The 21,930-nt window shown below is 32.0% G+C and overlaps 1 protein-coding gene across 5 annotated transcripts in view; it reads left to right on the top strand.

Moving 5' to 3' along the window:
* Positions 1-21,930, top strand: part of FSTL5 (follistatin like 5) — a 933,164-nt gene that overhangs the window by 619,068 nt on the left and 292,166 nt on the right. For all 5 annotated transcript variants that reach the window (XM_031942878.1, XM_031942877.1, XM_031942880.1 and 2 more), the window contains one exon: positions 11,088-11,254. In XM_031942878.1, coding sequence (XP_031798738.1) covers positions 11,088-11,254 — 167 coding nt within the window. The remainder of the gene's footprint in view (positions 1-11,087; positions 11,255-21,930) is intronic.

The raw sequence follows: 21,930 nt of genomic DNA, 5'->3' as shown, positions 1-21,930 counted from the left end.
ATATTAAAATAATAATATCTATTAAATAATAATACCTAATAAAAATAGGTTATCACAGTTTTTGATCTGAAATCAAATCTTGGCATATATATAAACCACTTAAAACCATTTCTATACTACCAATTTTGTTTATTTTGAGAGGATAATAATGCATTGATATTTTTTGGATGAAATATAGTTATTTTAATTGTAAATGATATAAGAAAAAATAACTTTAAATTCTATTAAATTAAGATTCTACCTCTACATGTAAGCTATGTCTCAAAATTTATCTCAAAATGTTCATTATTTCTAAATGATATAATTTGAAATCCTTCTTCAAAGTACAACTGACTAGATTTGGTAAAGGATTGACATAGGAGAATATGTAAAAGATTTGTGTTATTTTAAAAGATATTTTTAGATATGTGACTATTCACTGTGACAATCATATGTCATGCTATTATATATTTGGAATAAGATATTCTATTATGATCATTTTATAAAGAAATGTCAACCTGGCTTAAATATTCTAGGATTTAATGATAAATTATTAAATTATAATACTTATCAGTTACTATATATTCATGGTACTATGCCTACTGCTGTTAGTTTTTGTCCTCAGGCATTTTATTTTAAAAGCATCCAGTCATTCATTCATCAAATATTAAGTATAACACATAGCACTGAGCACTAAGAATAGAAAAAGAAATAATGGCATTAAGGACACATTTTTATCTCACACTTTCAGAGGCAGACTGTCATGGTAGACAAATAATTAATTTTGGAGTCAGGAATACCTGAGCTTTAGTACTTGTATACCCATACATATGAGCTCTGTGACCACAGGCAAATCATATAATTTCTCAATTTCATTGGTAGCTCTCATAGACAAATTATAGAGGAGGTGCTAAATTAACTCATTGTACATGCATATCATGCCATGGAAAAACAAACTACATCTATCCTTCTTAGTTCATGCATTCAAACATTATTAGTCAAATATGAAAACAATTACAAGGCTGCCCCAGAACAAACTACTCACTCAATAAGCATCCTTCATACTAGACTCTGTGCATTGTCAAAAACCATACCTCTCCTTACAAGACAAGCATCTGTCAAGTCTCCATTAATCAGATCTTGGTCAAAAGTACATTATCTATTTTGAGCCTCAAATGTAAGAAAGGGAGAGTTAAGCCTAGTCCTGCTGCCACAGGAATAAGCTGATGTCTAGTATTTTTATAGTACTAAATAAGGATGTTTCTAAGTCATTTACCACATAACTGCACTGGTAATTTACTACATAAGTTACTGATAATGTTGTTTCCAATATTTTTAATCACCAGACTCTTTCATTACAGGATCAAAATATGATTTTCAGTTGTTTAAGAAGATACATAGTTACTTCATCATATTACATGGATATGGGGTGTTGATAGTTAATCCACACTTCTATGTATAAAATAATCAGTTCTTTCTATAAAGAGCTTCAATGATGAATAAGAAATCAATAAATATATCAGATATATGAGTGATTTAGAATAACAAACTGGACAGATTGATTGAACTTCCTTAATATGAATACATTTTTAGCTAAAATATTTAGATCATCATTCATATATAGCAGGTAAATCAACAGCTTTTTTTTCCCAAAGCATAAATCTTTCTAATCTCTTATAAAGGTGTTTGCCTAATATTATTTTCAAATGCATACATTTTGTTAAAAAAAAACCAAAAAACAAATGTTACTACTGCTTTTACTCATAAGTTATTTGAGAAGGAAAAAATCAATTAACTAAAGATATTTCACATATATGTACATACCTATACACATTAATGAAATCATAAAACTTAAGAAGAGTGGGTTACTAAAGAAAATGAAGACGTTTCAGCTGAAAGCAAAATATATTTAAAGACCAATATGTTTAAAGTAAAACGAAGTTGGAAAGCTGAAATAAAAGGGATAGTGATAGGGATAGGAATTAGTCCTCTGATTTAATTTGAATAAGGAAATTCTAGTTTGGAGAACTGGCTTGGGCATAAGCAAAATAAACTTTTGTTGGGGGTGGGATAAAAAGAGAAAGAGAAGGATAAATACAAGAAAATAGGTCAGAGTGAAACATAAGAGTTAATAATCATACCTATGTATATGAATGGAAGGAAGTAATCTATAAAACAGAAGCAGAGAACAGAATGAATTAGAATCCAACAATATATTGTGGACAAGAGGCAAATTAGAAACAGAAAGAAGAAGATAATGGAAATAAAGGGTTGGAATGGAATCTGATACGTTTTAGCTGAAGTTAAAAAAAAAAAAAAAGTTGCCATAGAAATCTTGATCTCAGACAAAGAAAAAAAAATAGACTTAAATCAAAGTGTTAACCAGGAAAATTTTATTTTGATAAAAAATACCATAGACAATAAAGTAATATAAGAATATTTTATACCAAGTTTCGTTTCATCTCTAAAGTACATAGGAAATTGAGTCAAACTTATAAAAATGAGCTATTTCTCAATAAGTGGTTAAATTATATGAACACAGAGTTTTTAGAAAAAAGACATTGAAGCCATCTACAATTATATAAAAATGCTCTAAAGCACTATTGATTGAAGAAAACGATCTATATGTTTGGACCAAAATAGTTAAAGCAGTTTTTTTGCAAAGAATTGATCATTGTGGGGATGCTCATCAATTTGGGGAAATGTCTAAACATGTAAATGATTGATATAGAGTACTATTTTTCTATAAGAAATGACCCAGGGGAGTTGTCTCAGAAAAACAAACAAATAAACAAACAACAACAACAACAACAACAAAAACCTCAGTAATATCTATATGAACTGATGCAAAGTGAAATGAGAAGAACTGGGAATCATTGTGTACAATGACAACAATGTTGCAATGATGATCAACTGTGAAATGTTTGGCTTCTCTGATCGATACAATTATCTATACATTATGGAATGCAAAATGGATAAATGTGATTATATTAAGTTAATTTTTTTTTGTACAAACAAAACAAATGCAGACTTGATTAGAAAGGAAGCAATAAACTTGGGGTGGGGGGAGAAATTACATCCAAAGGTTTTGATAAAGGCCTCATTTCTTTTTTTTTAATTTATATTCTGCTTGACTTTATTAGAATATGAGTTTCTTAAAAATAAAAATTACTGGGGCAGCTAGATCTTTCCTATCCCTGCTGATTTTTTCATTAAATTCTGCTCCAAAACTTGGTTTACTATTACTTAATCTCTTCCCACTAGGGATCCCTCCTTTATCTTCTTCTCTCACCCTTTCCTTCCCCATCTACCTATTCCTCCTCCCTTACTTCTTTATAGATTTTTGGAGGATGCTATACTTTTTATGGTATATATATATATATATGTATGTATAGTATTGCCTATTGAATCTATTTCTGTGAGTAGGTTTTAAGAACCATGAGCCCTCCTCTCCGCTCTAATGCCTCTTTTTCTATTCCTCCTCTATTCCTCATTTATAGAATTATTATTTTTGCATTAATTTTTGCTAATAATATTCCTGTGTGTTTTCCACAAAGGATCTTTTTGAGATGGGGATTGGTGGATTTTTTTCCATTTCTATTTTCCCCTCATGTTCTATCACTCTAGGACAACTATCATGGATTATTTCCTGCATTATTGTGTCAAAGTTTTCTTTTTGATCAGAAATTTCTGGCAATCTAATTATTCCTACATATTTTTTCTTCTTGATCTGTTTTCCAGATTTGTCATTTTTATTGTTTAATACTCTGTTCTATTTTATCATTATTTATTATCTTTTGTTGTTGTTGTTGTTGTTGTTATTCTTGATCTCTCATACCTTCACTGGCTTCCCCTTGCCCAATTCTAATTTTCAAACATTATTTTCATCTTTGAAACTCTGTACCTTCTTGTCTAGTTAGTTAACTTTTTCTTCTTAATTTTGTTTTTGTTGGGTGGTTTTTATTTTTTATTTTTGGTTTTTCCCTCAAGGTCTCTCATTTGATTTTAAAATTCTTTTTTATATTAGTGTAAACAACTCTAATTGTGGGGTAGGAGGATTGTGCCTCAAGCTTCCTTTCAGCTCTTCATTCTGACCAGACACCCTAAACAAGGAACTCTATCTTCCTGCAAGTGCTACAGCCAGCAGTATCCCTTTTCTGCAGCTTCTGCACTCATCAAGTGCAGGTTACTTCTTGCCCAGGGCTGCATCTCAGCAGCACAGTTGGACCTGGCATTCCCAATCAGTCAAGGTTCGTCCCAACTCAAACCACCATTCATCAAACAGTTCAAAAAGTGAAAGTGTCTTTGGTTCCTGCTGAGACTCTAGTCACACAACAAGCCTGAAGAATCCTCACTTGATGTTTCTGCCAGCTAGCTGGGAGGTGTTTGCACTTCAGATAAGTTAATTCCAGCCCAGGGCTTTCTTCAGATCTTATTGAATGGCATCAAGAGGACCCCTGTTCTTCATCAAGTCTTCTTGGTTTTTCACCAATTTATGTTTGTGTTAAAGCACATTTGTTCTATTGGGGGGGGGGAGAATCAGGAGACCTTGAAATTTATCAATCTATTCTGCTATCTTCCCAGAATCCTCACTCATTTCTAAAATATATAAGGAATTTACTCAAATTTATAAGATTCAAGCCATTCGGTAATTGATAAATAGTCAAATGATATGAATTGACAATTTTCAGATGAAGAAATTAAAACCATTTCTAGTCAAATTAAAAAATTCTGTAAATCATTATTGATCACAGAAATGAAAACTTAGACAGCTATGACATATCACTATACACCTCTCAGATTAGCTAAAATGACAGGAAAAGATAATTATAAATATTGCAGGGGATGTTGGAAAACTGGGACACTAATACATTGTTGGTGGAGTTGTGAACATATCCAACCATTCAGGAGAGCAATTTGGAACAATGCCCAAAGGGCTAACAAACTGCATTTTTTTTTTTTTTGATCCAGCAGTGACTCTACTGGGCCTGTATCCCAAAAAGATCATGAAAATGGAAAAGGGCCCACATATGCAAAATTGTTTGTGGCACCCCTTTCTGTAGTGGCAAGAAACTGGAAACTGTATAGATACCCATCAGATGAAGAATAGTTGAATAAGTTATGGTATGTGCCTGTTATGGAATATAGTTGTTCTATAAGAAATGATCATCAGGATGATTTTAGAGAAGCTTAGAGAGGCCTATGCTAAGTGAAGTGAATAAAACCAGAAGAACATTGTATACAGCAATAGTAAGATTATACAGTGATCAATTCTGAGGGATGTGGCTCTTTTCAACTGTTATATAGTTTTGTCATGAAAAGAGCAATCTACACCCAGAGAGAAGACTGTGGGAATTGGGTGTAGATTACAACATAGTATTTTCACTTTTTGTTGTTATTTGCTTGCATTTTGTTTTCTTTCTCATTTTTTTTTTCCTTTTTGATGTGATTGTGTGTGTGTGCGCGTGTGTGTGGGTGTGCAGCATGGCACTTGTAAAAATATGTACAGAAGAAATGCATAATATATGTTGGATTAATTGCCTTGGGGGGTGAGATGAGGAGGAAAGGGAGGGAAAAATTTTGGGAGCATAAGGTTTTGCAAGGGAGATTGCTGAAAATTATTTATGCATATATTTTGAAAATAAAAAGCTTTAATAAAAAAAATGAAAACAATTATCTAAGCCAATTCCAAAAGGATTCATAATTTTTATTTTTTTTCTTGGTAGATTCATGATTTAAAGAAAAAACCAATATGTTCAGAAATAGAATGGATAAACTATGAGTGCAGATTGAAATATAACTTTCTTACTTTTTTTACAATATAGAAATACGTTTTAAATGATATTTCATGTATAATGATATCATCTTGTTTGCCTTTTCGGTGTATAGGAGAAGGTGGAAAAAATAGAGAGAACTTGGAACTCAAAATTTAAAAAGAAAAGAATGTTAAAATAAGCAAATTGTATTTTTAAAAGAAAGTAAAAAAGAAATAAATCTTATTCCATCAATGCAAGTCTGTACCTTGTCTGCCACCCAGATTTTGAGAATTTCTTGGATTGGTAAAAGATCAAGTAACTTGCTCACATATTTTGTAGAAATTTTTAATTTAATGTAATCAAAGCTGTCCATTTTGTTCTTTATAATATTCTCTAGTTTTTTCTTTGGTCATAAATGCCTCCCTTCTGCAAAGAAATATAAAGTACATTTTCCCTTGTTCTCCTAAATTGTTTGTGGTATCATCATTTATACCCATATCATATACCAATTTTGAACTTATTTTGGTATGAGGCATGAGGTTTAGGTCTATGTTGAGTTTCTGACATATTATTTTCCAGTTTTCCAAGAAATTTTTGTCAAATAGCGAGTTCTTATTCCATAAACTGAAGTGTGGGGGTTTATCAAATACTAGATTTCTATAGACCTTGATTATTTTATCATGTATATCTATTCTATTTCACTAATGCACCACTCTATTTCTTGGACATTACCAGATGGGTTTGATGATTGCTGATGATTGCTAAACCATAGTTTTAGGTTTGGTATTGCTAACTTACCATCCTATATATATATACATATATATATATATGTGTGTGTGTGTGTGTGTGTGTGTGTGTATTATAAATTCCCTTGACTTTTAGTTCTTCCAGATGAATTTTGCTATTATTTTTTCTAATTCTATAAAATAATACTTTGGCACTTTGATTGTTATATCACTGAACAAGTAGACCAATATAGGAAGAATTATCATTTTTATTATATTAGCTTGGCCTCCCCATGAATGATCAATATTTTTTCAGTTGTTTAGATCTGATTTTATTTGTTTGAGAATTGTTTTGTAATTGTCTTCATATAGTTCTTGGGTTTGTCTAGACAAGTAGACATCCAACTATTTTATTTTGTCTACAGTTATTTTAAATGGAATTTCTCTTTCTATCTCATGCTGATAGGCTTTGTCAGTAATATATAGAAATACTGGTGATTTGTGTGGGATTATTTATATCCTACATTTCCCCTAAAGCTGAGAATTGTTTCCAGTAGATTTTTGGATGATTTTCTAGGATTCTCTAAGAATATCATCATATCATTCCTCATTGCCTATTCCAATTCCTTTCATTTTTTTTCCTTTTCTTATTGCTAAAGCCAACATTTCTAGTACAATAGTGAATAATAATAGTGATGATGGGCATCTTTGTTTCACCTCCAATCTTATTGGAAATGTATCCTGCTTGTTATATACATTACAAATAATGCTTGCTATAGGTATTAGATAGAAACTGCTTATTATTAAAAGGAATGCTTCTTTTATCCCTATGCTCTCATGATTTCAATATGAATGGGGCTGTATTTTCTCAAAAACACTTTCTGCATCTATTGAGATCATCATATAATTTCTGTTGATTTGTTATTGATATGGACAATTATGGTCATAGTTTTCCTGATATTGAACCAGCTCTTGATTCCTGCTATAAATCCCACTTGGTCATAGTGTATTATCTTGCTGATAAGTTGCTGTAATATCTTTGCTAATATTTTATTTAAAATTTTTGCAACATATTCATTAGGAAAATTGATCTGTAATTTTATTTCTAAGTCTTGGATCTTCCTAGTTTAGGTATTAGTGCCATATTTGTGTGATATTAGGAATCTGACAGAACTCTTTCTTTACCTGTTTTTCCAAATAGTTTACATTTTCTTTCATTTTTTTCATTCTTATTAATTTGACTGATTCTTGTCTCACATAGTTATTACCTTACACTTGCCCTGTTCTAGTTTTTAAGGTATGATTTTTTTCTTTGGTTATCTTTTGCTTCTCTTTTTCTATTTGGTTTATTCTATTGTTCAAGGAGTTGCTTTTTTCAGATAAAGTTTTCCTTCATTTTCTAAACCATTGATTCTCTTGTTCCTAACTTTCATTTCCTTTCTTTTCTTCTACCTCTCTTATTTACATTTTGAAATCTTTTATGAACAATTCCAAGAAGAGTCTTTGGGCTTGAGACCAATTTATATCACTCTGATATTTCTTCTTGGACATTCTGTCCTCATCCGAGTTTATGTTTTAGCGGGCCCTATCACCATAATAGCTTTCTATGGTCAAGGTTCTTTTCTGTTTCTTGCTCATTTTCTTTCCTTTTTTTATGTTTGCTCTTTTTCTTTTCTCTTATGATTGGGTTCTGGCCCTGGGGTAAAGAGAGCACTTTTACAAACTTCCTGTGCAGCTCTGAGTCTCGACTTTGAACACAGCGTATCCTTGTGTTTGCAGGGAGTAGCTTTGCCTTCTCTTTTCAGGAAACAGTCTTGTTTCCCAGACTTTCCCTTCTGAGCTGGGACTGGAAGCTACCCCACTAACTTGCTCCTCTACTGAGCCAGGACTGAGGAGCTCAGTTGTTGATTTTCTGTGATTAAGACCCTCTCACTGCCTTTTCCAGGCTCTATCTGACTTGGGCTGAATCTCTTTTTCACCCCAGTGAAACTGATCTTTCTTGAAGGTTTTTTTCAGTCTATCTTCAACTACAGAGTAATTTCATTTCTTCATATTCTCTATCTAAGAGGCTTGGTTTCAGAAAGTTTTCAAGGGAGGGAAGAAGTACATCCCACTACTGCATATCAACAATTGCTTTTTAACTTAACTCTTAGTTCATTGGGTGAAGTCTGAGAGGTTAATTGATTTTTTTCATGGTCACATAGTGACAGTGTGTCAAAGGATGGGTTTGATGTCTATCTATTCACTGTATCTCCTACTAGAATTAAAAATAGTAAATTTTATAGTAATGTCAAAATAGAAGGTATAAATCTTAATCCTCTTTTTATCTGAAATTTCTCTCAGATTTACCTTGGTCATGAACCAAACACTGAAAGAAGAAAAAGATTGTCATCCAATGTTATCTCCATCTTATCCCTCATACTGATCTTCCTACTCTTATAGTCATTATATTAGCCACTGTATTCAAGATGCTTCTTGATTTTACTCTGCCATCTTGGCTCACCAGCTGAACATTGAAAGAAAACCCTGAGATTTAAAAAAAAAACTTGCATTAAAACATTAATATGTGGGATTGGGGAAATAGAATGTCAAAAGATATAATTTGAGAAAGCAAAATAAAAAACTCAGTAAGCTGCAATGAGCTTTGGTCAAGAGCTGATGTTTAATCATATGTTTTTCTTAAGAATAAAGAACTTTAAAAAAAAAAGACAAGAAAAAGAGGCAAAATGAAAGAGGAAACTGATGAACTATGGAATTGCTTCCAGCTCAGTTTTTGCCTGTTTACAGTTTGAATGAAATGTAATACTAAATTACCAAATGGATCTGTAAACTCACTGATGTATATGTTCCCTCCAACAATGAAGGGTACACATAATCCAAGATAGAGTTTTTCTTTATAGGTGACATAATTATCTAGATACCTTTCTTTTCAACTGGCATCATGAAGATATTACCAGTACTAAAATTATAGCACCAGAAGCACCAAATTTTATAGAATTTCTGGTATGAACATCCGTCATTCAAAAACAATTTTGTGTAAACATGCACAGGAAAGAACAAATAAAACCAAGTATGACAAGAATATCTATTGCCTATAATATAACATGGGGATTGATAGAATCTCTAAAGACAATTTATCTGTGCTGCTCTGTATTTGTGTGTGTGTGTGTGTGTGTGTGTGTGTGTGTTGGAAATATACTGTAAATGAACAAGTTTGGCTCATAATCAGGTAAAATAGAACAATCTTAATTGTTCTAAGCAAAATAGAAAGTTTTAGATTTATCCATAAAAAAGAAAAAAATCACATTTTAATACTAATATTCTATTGCTGGTGGTAATGTTTGGTTGAAAATTCTGCTGCAAGTCAATCTTCAAAGAATCAAAAATAAGTTTCACTGAATTTTCCATAGAAAGTAATAAGGCAAATATTAGAATGCTGTAATACATTCTATATAGCAACTGCAAAAGTGAGTCAAGATGGGCAGCTAGGTGGTGCAGTGGATAGAACACCAGTCCTGAAGTCACTTAACCCCAGTTGTCTCTGTAAAACAAAACAAAACAAACAAACAAACAAAAAAATAACAGCAACAACCCCCCCCCCAAAAAAAAAGTAAATCAAGGAAAGAATATAATCAATGAAAAATAAGATGCACAATTTATTAGCAAGGGCTAAAGTTAACCAGTGGGTATCCTCTGTGTTATACTGGTTTCCATTCCACATCAAAAACAAAAACAAGGAACAGCCAAGTATGTCAGGTTAAAACAAATAGAGATGTGATATAATATGATCAGAGATGGATATGTTGCTATCTCTATTAGCAAAGGGAATATTTACTTCAATCAGATCACAAGCCTAATTGAGTATTGACTGCTAAGGATAATATTTGTATTGTTTCCTCTAAATTCTCTTATTTTAGTAAAAGGAATCCAGACTCACCTTGCTTAAAAAGCAGCAGCATGGAGCAATATTGATGAGAAAAGATCACAGTTAAAGGGCAAACATATGATCTGTTATAGAGTTATAAAATTTGAAGAACAAAAGGACTTTCTCAAAAATGACTGAAGTAAGGTTGGACCAGAGTGTTTGCTTTCATGGCTATTTGGCAAATAAAATCAATCCCCTCCTCCTTTGATTACCCAAACACTTTTCATTCCTTTGAAGTCGATTTGTGTTTCCCAGCATCATGAAGCATTTTATTCACTTACTTGTAACAGTAATCACTGTCAGCCAGCAATGATCTCACCTTATCTATCACATAAATCTAACAGTGAATAAACAACATCATTTTGATTTCAATGTGGATAACACACTAACATGTCGATTTGATAGTTAAATAATTTATGTCTCTATTGAGTACAATCTGTCAGGCTTATTATAACTCTATATATCTGAAAGGTATTTCTTGTTGACTAATTCTCTGCTTCATGATAGAGTTTGTCAATCAATTAAATTAAAGTGTCATACTGACCTTTAGGAAACAATCTATTATTTCTATATTTCATTTGAAGCCTTTTCCCTTTGATTCAAATTAAGCTGCTTAATTACTAGTATTCATAAACCCTACACTAATTAACCTTGTAGAACCATGTACTCATTAACACTGCCAACACTATATCTTTTTTACAGAGGTTATCCAATTGAGTCTGCCTGAAGATCAGAAACTGAGCATCACAGCAGCAACAGTTGGACAGAGTGCTGTGCTAACTTGTGCTATTCAAGGAGCCCTGCGACCTCCCATCATTTGGAAACGTAATCATGTGGTTCTAAATAATTTAGATTTGGAAGACATCAATGTAAGTACATGAAAAATAAAATAAAAAATATTTTATTTCATGTGATAAATTTTATTCTTGTACTACTGACTTTGAAATACATGAGGCATTTGATTCTTGTTGTCTTTATGTCAGATGATCACAGATTTTATCTTTATAATTTGTAATGTCAAATCCTTTATGTCAGTCTTTGAGAGTTGTGATCTGATGTGTGTGTGTGTGTGTGTGTGTGTGTGTATACACACACACACACACACACACACACACACACACAGACTGGCTATTTTATGGCTTCATGTAGGACAATTGATCATTTTTTTAAAATGTCACTAAAATGGTTTTAGAAGAATTTTATTTGAGAATTATTGTGTAAAAGTAACTTGCTATTCATTTCAGAGAACTTAGGAAACAAAAATTTGCCTTTAAATAACTTATGATCCAATGGAAAATCATTTGTGGTTCAATAGATTGGAATCAAGAGGCTCTGGAATCCACTAATCTCTGAATCTCAGAAAACACTTAAAGTGCATGTGCTATAACAAGACTGTGCTTAATCAGTGGTCCTTGATATATGATTATCATTGAACCATTATTATTAGGAAAGTGAGGGGTTCCACCGTGTTCTCCTTTGGTAAATGAGCATGGCCAAGAAAACTAGGAAAGTATGTATTTCCTCTACCCTTAAGCATTATTATAAAAAGGAAATCAGGTTAAAGTGTATGTCAAAGGCAGTCTTGAAAATTAAAAATAGGGCACAAAAGCAAAGCAGACAGGGCATTTCCAGCTTTATTCTTTTGTGGTTGTGAGCATTTTTATGGGTTACTTATTGGTATGCCTCTGTTTAGTTTTTCTTCTGTAATATCCTTTCAGTGATTTATCCTTTCTCCAAAAATAATACAAATTCTTGAGCAATTAAGCTAAAGAGGGATCACACTAAAAAATATAATCAAGGAGTCTTTGAAGACTTTTTATGTAAATTTTCAGGCAATTCATTGAAATTCTTTCCAGTAGATCCCACAGCGCCATCCTGTACCAACAGCCTTTTCAGGTGTTGTAGTAATTTACCTCTAGGCAGGTCTGCTCTATTGATTATCCTATTTTCTCACCTGAGTAAGCCATTCTTGGCCCCAGTTTGTTCCTATTTTCTGCTACTTCCTAGTTAGCATGTCTCAGCATAGTCAATATTTACCCAAATGTCTACCTTCTATCTGGGGGAGGGGGTTGGAGGAAGGAGGGGAAATTTTGGAACAGAAGGTTTTGCAAGGATCAATGTTGAAAAATTACCCATGCATATGTTTTGTAAATAAAAAGCTTTAATTAAAAAACAAACAAACAAACAAACAAAAAAACAAAACATTTACCCAAATGCCTCAAGGCTCAAAGGTGACCCTCTCCTATTCCTGTGACATTGATTTCAAAAACTCTCATCTCAATCTCCATTGGTATTGAACCCTTTCCTTCTTGATAAAGACTAGTGTCTACTTGGGACTATGTCAAAGATAGAGTGCAATTACGTCTTATTCTATGCTTACTCTTGAGCCAGCTTGGATTGTGATAGAAGTTCTGAAAGTGTGGTTCAGGGACCTCTATGACTCCAGAGACACTTTCAGGGGATGTACAAACTTAAAACTATTTTTAATGGTAATATATTTTAATTCTTGCCATCTTAATGTATATCTTGTTCCTAAACCCAGATGATTCTGAACAGGAAAGTGAGGCAAGTGATCTTGCATAGCCTTCTCTCATCAAATCCAATTTATTTGCATGTCATTGCCTCACCTCTCTGAAGTCATAGTCCTCTTTGAGAACAAAGGACAAACAACAACAACAAGAATAATCATAAACATTGACAGATATATAATTCAAATAAGCAAATTGTTTTCTGAGAGCCCTTGATATTTTTTAACTTGTTATTTATTTTTAGCATTCTTTTCTTTTTATATTTTGAGTTCCAGATTCTCTACCTCCCACCCTTCCCATTCACCGAAAAAAGCAAAAAATATAATATGAGTGATGTATGTGAGATCATACAAAATATATTTCCATGCTAGCCATATCATTATTATATGTATATATGTATATATCTATATTTAAATGTATATATATATATATATACATATGTATACATATATATGAATATATAGGTGCATATACACAGTGAGAGACAGAGAGAAATATATATATTCAATTTGCACAGGAATTCTTTTTTTTTTTTTGAAGGTAGATAGTACTTTTTATCTTCATGATTCCTCTGAAATTGTGTTGGATCATTATATTGATCAGAGAAGCTGAGTCTTTCACAGTTGATCATCATTACAACATAGATGTTACTGTACAAAATGATTTTCATTTTATACTTCCTTTCCATTTGACCAATTCTGCATTTTAAGGAGTTCTACAGTTAATTTTTTATACCTCCTTTTCTACTTAACCAATTCTACTTAAATAAATCTTCAGTGTATTTTTATGCTTCATTTGTCATTTGGCAAATTTTATTTTAGTTTTTTTTTTAGTTTTTTGTGCTTCTTTTTAAACAAGTTTTAATTCTCCTTCACCCTTATTCTGTTTCACTCTCATTTCTTTCAACAATTTTTCCTCTATCACTTTTATTTTTTTATTTAAGTTTTTCTTGATTTCTTGTGTTATGATTCAATTAACATTTTTCTCTGAAGTTTTGTTTGTGTCTTATAAAACTATGTCTTTGTCTTCTTATCAATATGATAGCATGTTTTGTGGGCATTAAGTTTGTTCCTCTTCTTTTACTTCTTTTGAGGTTTGCCCGTTTTCTCAATCTATTCTTGACTTTGACTTTAAATTTTATGTTAAAATTGGGCACTGCTGAGTTATATACTAAAAATCACAATTCTCCCTAAAGTGGCCCACTTGTTCAGTGCCATTTCAATCAAATTGCCAAAAAATTATTTTATGGAACTAGCAAAAATAATAACAAAATTCATCTGGATGGACAAAATATCAAGGATATCAAGAGAATTAATGAAAAAAAAATACAAAGGATGGTGGCTTAGCAGCACCAAACTTAAAACTACATTATAAAGCAGCAGTCATCAAACCACTTGGTATAGGCTAAGAAATAGAGTGGTGGATCAGTGGAATGGATTAGATACTCAGAACAAAATAATCAAGGTCTATAATCATGTGGTATTTGATAAACCCCAAAATCCAGCTTCTAGAATAAGAATTCACTGTTTGACAAAAATTGCTGAGAAAACTGGAAAATAATATGTCAGAAACTAAGCACAGAACTACATCTCACATTCCATGCCAAAAAAACAATTAAAATGGGTACATGATTTGATCATAAATGATGATAATATAAACAAATCAAGAGAACAAGGAACAATTTACTTATCAGATCTTTGGAGAAGGGGGGTATTTATCACCAAAGAAGAACTAGAGAACATTATGAAAGGCAAAATGGACAACTTTGATTGCATTAAATGAAAAAGTTTTTGCACACACAAAACCAACAGAAGCAAGATTAAAAGGGATTTATCAAATTGGGAAAACAATCTTTACAACTAGTATTTCTAAAAAAGGTCTAATTTCTAAAATATATAAGGAACTTTGTCAAATTTTTAAAAATACAAGTCATTTCCTAATTGATAAATGGTCAAAGGGTATGAGCAGATAATTTCCAGATGACAAAGTTAAAGATATTTATTGTCATAGAAAAAATGCTCTAGATCACTATTGGTTAGAGAAATGCAAATTTAAAAATTCTGAGGTACAACCTCACACCTCTTAGATTACATGAAGTAATGAAAAGTAATTCTACAGAGAGAGAATGCTACAAAGACAGAATCAGTTCTCTGGCTATGGTTAGGATTTTTCATCATTAGTCTTTCAGACTAGTTGTGGATCATTGTATTCCTAAGAATAGTAAAGTCATTCACAACTGATCATTCCAGAATATTGCTATTATTTTGTTACTAATCATTCTCTCCCTCAATATGCCTTCTCTTTTATCAGCCTCCCCACCTTCCTATATCCCATTCTCCTCTTATTTTCCTATTGGGTAAGATACAATTCTAAACCCTTATTGAATTATGTTATTTCCTATTTGAGCAAATTCTGATAGCAAGATTGATTCTCTTTTCCTCTCCTCTCCCTCTTCCCTTGCACTCTAGAAGTTTTTCTTTGTCTCTTTTTTCATGGCAGATAATTTGCACCATTCTACTTTTCCTTTTCCCTTTCTCTCAGTATATTCCTTTCTCACTCCTTAATTTCATCATTTTTAAAAAAAATATACATTATCCCTTAATATTCAACTCACACCTGTGCCATCTGTCTATATATGCTCCTTCTAACTGGCATAATAATGAGAATGTTCTAATGATTTACAAGTATCATCCTTCCATGTAGCATTATAAACACATAATTAAATCCCTTATTGTATTTCCTACTTACCTCTTTATGCTTCTCCAGTGCCCAGTATTTGAATATCAGATTTTCAATTCAGCTCTGGTCTTTTCATCATGAACACTTGAAAATCCTGTTTCCCTGAATGACCACCTTTTCCTCTGAAGGGTTAAATTCATTTTTAATGAGTATGTGATTCTTGGTTGCAATCCTAGTTCCATTGCTCTCCAGAATATCATATTCCAAGCCCTCTGGTCCTTTAATGTATAAGGTGCTAAATTTTGTGTTATCCTGACTATGGCTACATTATACTTGAATTGTTTCTTTGTGGATACTTGCAATATTTTCTCCTTGATCTGCGACTTCCAGAATTTGACCATAATATTCAGGAGAGTTTTTGTTTTGGTACCTCTTTCAGATGGTTATTGGTGGATTCTTTCAATTTCTGTTTTACCCTCTGGTTCTAGAATATCAAGACAATTTTTCTTTAAAATTTCTTGAAAGGTGATGTCCAGACTCTTTTTTAAATCATGACTTTCAGGTAGACCAATATTTTTTTTAATCCTCTCTCCTGGATCTGTTTTCCAGGTAAATTATTTTTTCAATGAGATATTTCACATTTTTTTCCTATTTTTAAAATTATTTTGATTTTGCTTTATTGTAGAATGATTTCTCATAAAGTCATTAGCTTACATTTGCTCAATTCTATTTTTTTAAGGAATTATGTTCCTCAGTAAGTTTTTCTATCTCCTTTTCCAATTGGCCAGTTTTGCTTTTTAAGGTATTCTTCTCCTCATTAGCTTTTTGTATTTCCTTTTTCATCTTTTTCAATTCTTTCCCTAATTTTTTTCTCTCTCTCCTACTTGATTTTCAAAATCCAGGTAGGGTAGAAACAAAGTGGATAGGTGGATAGGTATTCTTAGTAAAGATGCTCATTATGTAAGAAGTGAAGGGGAAACTTTTTCTTCATTGTGAATATCTCATCTGTTATTCTTATCATCACCATTATTATTTTATTATAAACAATAATAACAACATACTTGCATCATTACATATGAATTTTCATCTTGCAATGGATTTTAAATACTTTGGCTTTGCCTGAGAAAAATCAGTGCCATTGTAATTATATCTATTTAATAACACATAGACACCAAAGATTTCTGAAATAGTTTCATTTTTTTAAACTTAAATTAACAAGCCAAAGACAATCAAATTCCAAAACTTAGCATTTAATCAAGAAGCATATTTTTAAAATAATTTCAAACAGCCATATTAATAATTCTTTTCTGGAAAATATCCTAGCTAGACAAAAACCTTTTCCAATCTATTACAATATAATCACAACATAATATTTCATATTTTGATGAATCTTGAAGTTTTGCAAGTTCTTGTTCAAAAAAGATAAAAGTGCATGTATCTGTATTAGAAAGAGAGAGAGAGAGACAGACAGACAGACACAGACACAGAGACAGATAGACAGGACACAGTATAGTAGTTCAGTGTGAGTAAACAATAAATATTAATATTTATGGCAGCAAAATGATAAATGCGTACATGCAAAATATGTAAGAAATAATAGTCCTAAAAGTTCTATGTTGTTCAAATGGGAACAACAACAACAAAATTTAGTTTTATCTTAGGGGCTCATCAGCAATAGGAAATAAGACCTTCCTTTAAGCAATTTATCCACTTTGTGATACAAAAATTTGATCTTATATAGAACAAAACTGTAGATCCAAGAATGTTCTATTGTCCTTTGGAAGATGTATGTTTAAATACATGGACATATCTGTATTGCAACTGGATATGAAGAATTCTATGACCCAGTGGGGGAACCATTTAACCTAGAACTGTATTTCTGTATGAAAGATTGTGTCTTTTAAATAATGAATTCTACCATAAATAGGTAAAGGTAACTGTTAAAATTCTATTATTTATCTTACATCTCCATGTTGACAATAGACATAAAGTACTTTGTATTGCTCAACTTCTTTCCAGACTTAAAGTCTTCAATCTCCACAAAGAAAATGAATCACCTAATTTAAGTTTTTCCTCAGCCAGAGGTATTTCTGTCTCTCTAGTTTTAGCCCCTGATCCTTTCAGGGTTCCAATTTTGAATGTTATGATAATCTAGATCTTTTTTTTCTCATTTTATACATAATCATAATTAATTTATGTTAGAAGGAATTTTAATAGATTTCTAGTTCAAGAAGTGTTTTAAAAATCACAGAATAAGAGAATGTGAGATTTAAAATTGACCCTACACCCCATACTCCAATGGAAGCTCTTACATCACAAACCTTGGAGTAGTCATTCAACTTTATTTTGAAAACTACTATGAAGCCCATTAATACATTTAGTGCTCAAACTATGGTAATTTTCATTGATATCACTTTACTCATTATAGTCATCATGAAAAAATATCTGGAATAAACCATGAATCCTGCCCAGTTTCCTGCATTTTACAATAAGTATTTTCTTTAGTGAATATTAAATGAGTTGTAAATTTAAAAAAAAAAAACAAAACAAAACAACAACATTTCAGTATTTCCTAAAGCATAGTAAGAAAACTATTGTTCAACATTTAGTGTCCCTGGTTCACATTAGGAACCTAATAAATGCTTCTTGATTATCACAGAAACTAACATTTCAGGCAATGTACAAAGTCTACCTAGCTATTGTTTCTCATAGTTACTGTGTTTTTAATATTATGAAAGATGTTCATCAGATTTTCAGATATTTAAACTTTGAAACGAAGTAGTCAATTAAAATTTTCCCTAACTGTAATGTAACTTTAGTGAACTTGACATGATCTGTGTTTGTTTGCTGACAATAAGAAGATCAATAAGGATTTCTTGAGTTACGTTAAAAAATACGTAACAGATACTGAATTTTCTAACAGTTTCACACCTGAAGAAAAGGACATTTTAATTTATGCAAAAATTATATAATTTTACATTGGCACAAATATTTTAATTTTACTATTTTTTTTGGAATATTGAAGGCATGTGCAAAATGAATTGGTATGCATTGGTATGTACAATGTTCTTATTTGGTTTTCTGGAGGTCTCTGGGAGCAGCCTTCCTTTCAGCAGAGTAATCACCACAAGAATAGCCAGGTGTTTAAGTCCAAAAGTCTTTAATGTTTCCTTCACCTGGTGATCAATTAGCTTTCTCATGGCCTTCAGAAGGAATTTGTTTTCAGTGGAGAAAATGCAGGAGAACAGGCTAGCCACCACAGTGATGTGAGATGGAATGAGTCCAAAGGTTTGTACTTCAGCCTCCAGCCACCACAAAGGTGGACAATGGAATGAATCTGTCTCTGCTTCTCTTGGCTGAGTTTGTCTCAGCTTATATGCTCTATACTGAGTGTAAACCAATCATTATATCACTAGGAAATCATTATTTGTTGTAACATCAAATTAATCTTACTGAACTTAGAGAACTATTAATCGCCATGCTAAACTAGATAATCTTTGTCTCATCAATTCTACTGACTTAACACCTTGTAAGAATCCTTGTTTCAGAGTTCTGGCCCATAACAGGTATACATTTTTCTTATATTTCAATCCTTCTAATATCAACCAATGTGTTTTACTATGATAATATTTTTTCAAAGTAAATTGAATGATAAATCCTTTTAAATTGGACAATAGTTGTACCTTGCAGTAGGAGATATTTAATATTTTTTTGAATCTTGTGATGACCACGTATTTTAAAATCAGCTGGAGTCAGGAATTCAGGTTAAGGGAAAATCTTCGATCTTTATTCTTTGTGGAGGTGAAGGAGGATGGCAATAGGACTGTGAGCGGCCACTACACGAACCTGGCCAGAAGTGTCTCTGCCTCTCTCCCCGGCCCTCTCTCTCCACCCATGAAAGTCGTCCCTACATCATTTCCTATACAATACATCAGAACTTGCACAAAGAGTGGGCAGGGGCTATTCTTTCTCCAAGCATATATAAATAGAGTATGGTCCAATTACTATTTAGCCTCACGTGCTTGGGACTTCAGTGCATCAACTCGAGCTTCAGTCCATTACAGAATCTCCTAAATTTCTACTTTTTACTTGGTTGTTTTTTGTTGGTTTTGCTATCCCACACCCATCTCATGAGGATTTGTGAAACCATTATCTTGCACTGAGTTCCATCATCTTCCTTTATTATTATTTTGTTATTATTGTTATTATTTTGTCTCCGTTAGAGAGAGGATGATATGTATTTATATGTACTATATATGGATATATTTATATATATTTATATCTATTCATGTACATGTGTGTACATGTATATGTGCGATCTACTCTAGGTGATTCTGAATAAATATACTTTTTAATACAGTATTTTTTTTTCATTTATAATATATATTTTTCATTTTTTTCTACTTCCCCCATCAAATATTGTTTATCTGCCCCTCAATTTGTCTCAAAAATATTTCCCATATAATCAGAAATGTATAACATAAATATTCAAAATTGGAAGAAAGTTTTGTTGAAATGAACCCCCCCCAATGATGTATTTTCATATCAATTCCACATTTATTTTATGTGCCTATTGTTGACCAATTGGATAGGTATGTGACACAATTGATAAGAGTACCAGACCTGAAGTCAAGAAGACTCATCTTCCTGAGTTCAAATTTATCCTTAGATAGTTACTAGCTATATTATCTGTGGCAAATCGTTTACCTTTGTCTGGGTGTCTTCATTTGTAAAATCAATTAGTGAAGGAAATGACAATGTAGCCCAGTACTTTTGCTAAGAAAATCCTAAATGGGGTCACAAAGATTCCAACACATCTGAAAATGACTGAACAATAATTGTTTATAAGACTTTTCAAGGACCAAGGATAAAAATTGGAAAATATTCCTGCTCTCAAGTAACTAATATGATCTTTTTTGATGCTAACTCTCATAGAAATGTGGGACTGTATCTCACCCAGAATCAGGTTTCCTGAAATAAAGTTTGATGAAACAAAGATATTTTTATATGCAAACAGATACCCCAAGTTAAAGTATCTAACAAAAATAAGTTGAAGTAAATCCATGGATTTAACTTTGCCTCTGTTTTTAAAGTAAATAAAAAATTAGGGACAAAAGGACCTCAATTTAATCTGATAAGAACTCTCTGCTTTCTTCATCCTCAAAAACCCTCATGATGAATCATTTCATTCATGATTGGTCACTATGAAAATACTGTTAATGAGAACAAGTTTTCTGTTTGCTTGTTTTGCTTTTGTTTTTTCTGGGGGAGTAGAACTTACATATTTTTATTAAAACATTATCAGAAATTTTTTTCTTTAATTTTGTGTTTTTAATAATCAGGTTGGCATTTAAAAATTTTACTTAGAGACCCTTTCAAGCTACATCTCCAAATTTATATTGCCAGTAAAATGTTAAATAAAAATTCATGTTATTTGTATAGTTAAGGTTAATACACCTGAACTTGAATGTCTGCTTCTGCTTATGGGAAATGCTAGGGATTACAATAAAAGCTAATTATTTTAATATTGAATCACTTTTTTCAACCTCACTTACACATAATTCATTCTTTTCCTTCCTACAGAAAAAATTTATTCAAGAAAGTAATGCTTTTTTTTAATTAGGTAATTGAATACCTCAATTTACATGAAACTTTTTTTTTATTATCCACTTATTTATATGATATAATCCTAAAGCATCTATGACTGTTAGAAGCCAAGCATAATCATAATGTGCATCCAGAATGTCCATGGCATAGACAGCATGTACTGAAAATCATAGATGGTATTAATAGTATATTCCCTGGCTGAGCCAGGAGAATGTAATTGAAACCTCAGTTATAAATCACAGCTATAACTCATGAAATATACAATTTATCCCCCTGTTGTTTGGGGTGGTACATGAGTGGAAGTTCTTCAGCCTGGGTTCCTGAAAGTCCAAATTGAATTCTCTCCATCAATTGAGAAAAACAATCTGTTTCTCTCTTTATCTCTGTCTTTGTCTCTCTCTCTCTGTCTCTGTCTCTATCTCTGCCTATCTGTCTCTGTCTCTTTTTCCCTCTCTCTATCAATCCCTCACTTCCCCTCTCTCTGTCTCTATGTGTGTGTGTGTTTGTCTCTGTCTCTGTGTGTCTCTCTCTGCCTTTCGGTCTCCTTTCTATGTCTCTCTTTCTCTTTCTCTCTGTGTGTCTCTCTATTTCTTTCTTTGTCTCTCTCTCTCTTTTTTCTCTTCTCCCTATTTAACTCTCTTTCTCCCTCTCTATCTCTCTCTTTTTCCCTGTGTGTTCTCTCTGTCTCTCCTTTTTCTCTTTGTCTTTGTCTCTATGTGTGTGTGTGTTTC

This window comes from Sarcophilus harrisii, chromosome 6 (assembly GCF_902635505.1).
Source record: "Sarcophilus harrisii chromosome 6, mSarHar1.11, whole genome shotgun sequence".
NCBI classification, from domain to species: Eukaryota; Metazoa; Chordata; class Mammalia; order Dasyuromorphia; family Dasyuridae; genus Sarcophilus; species Sarcophilus harrisii.
Note: the sequence above shows the minus strand (reverse complement) of the source record. Positions and strands in the feature narration are given on the sequence as shown.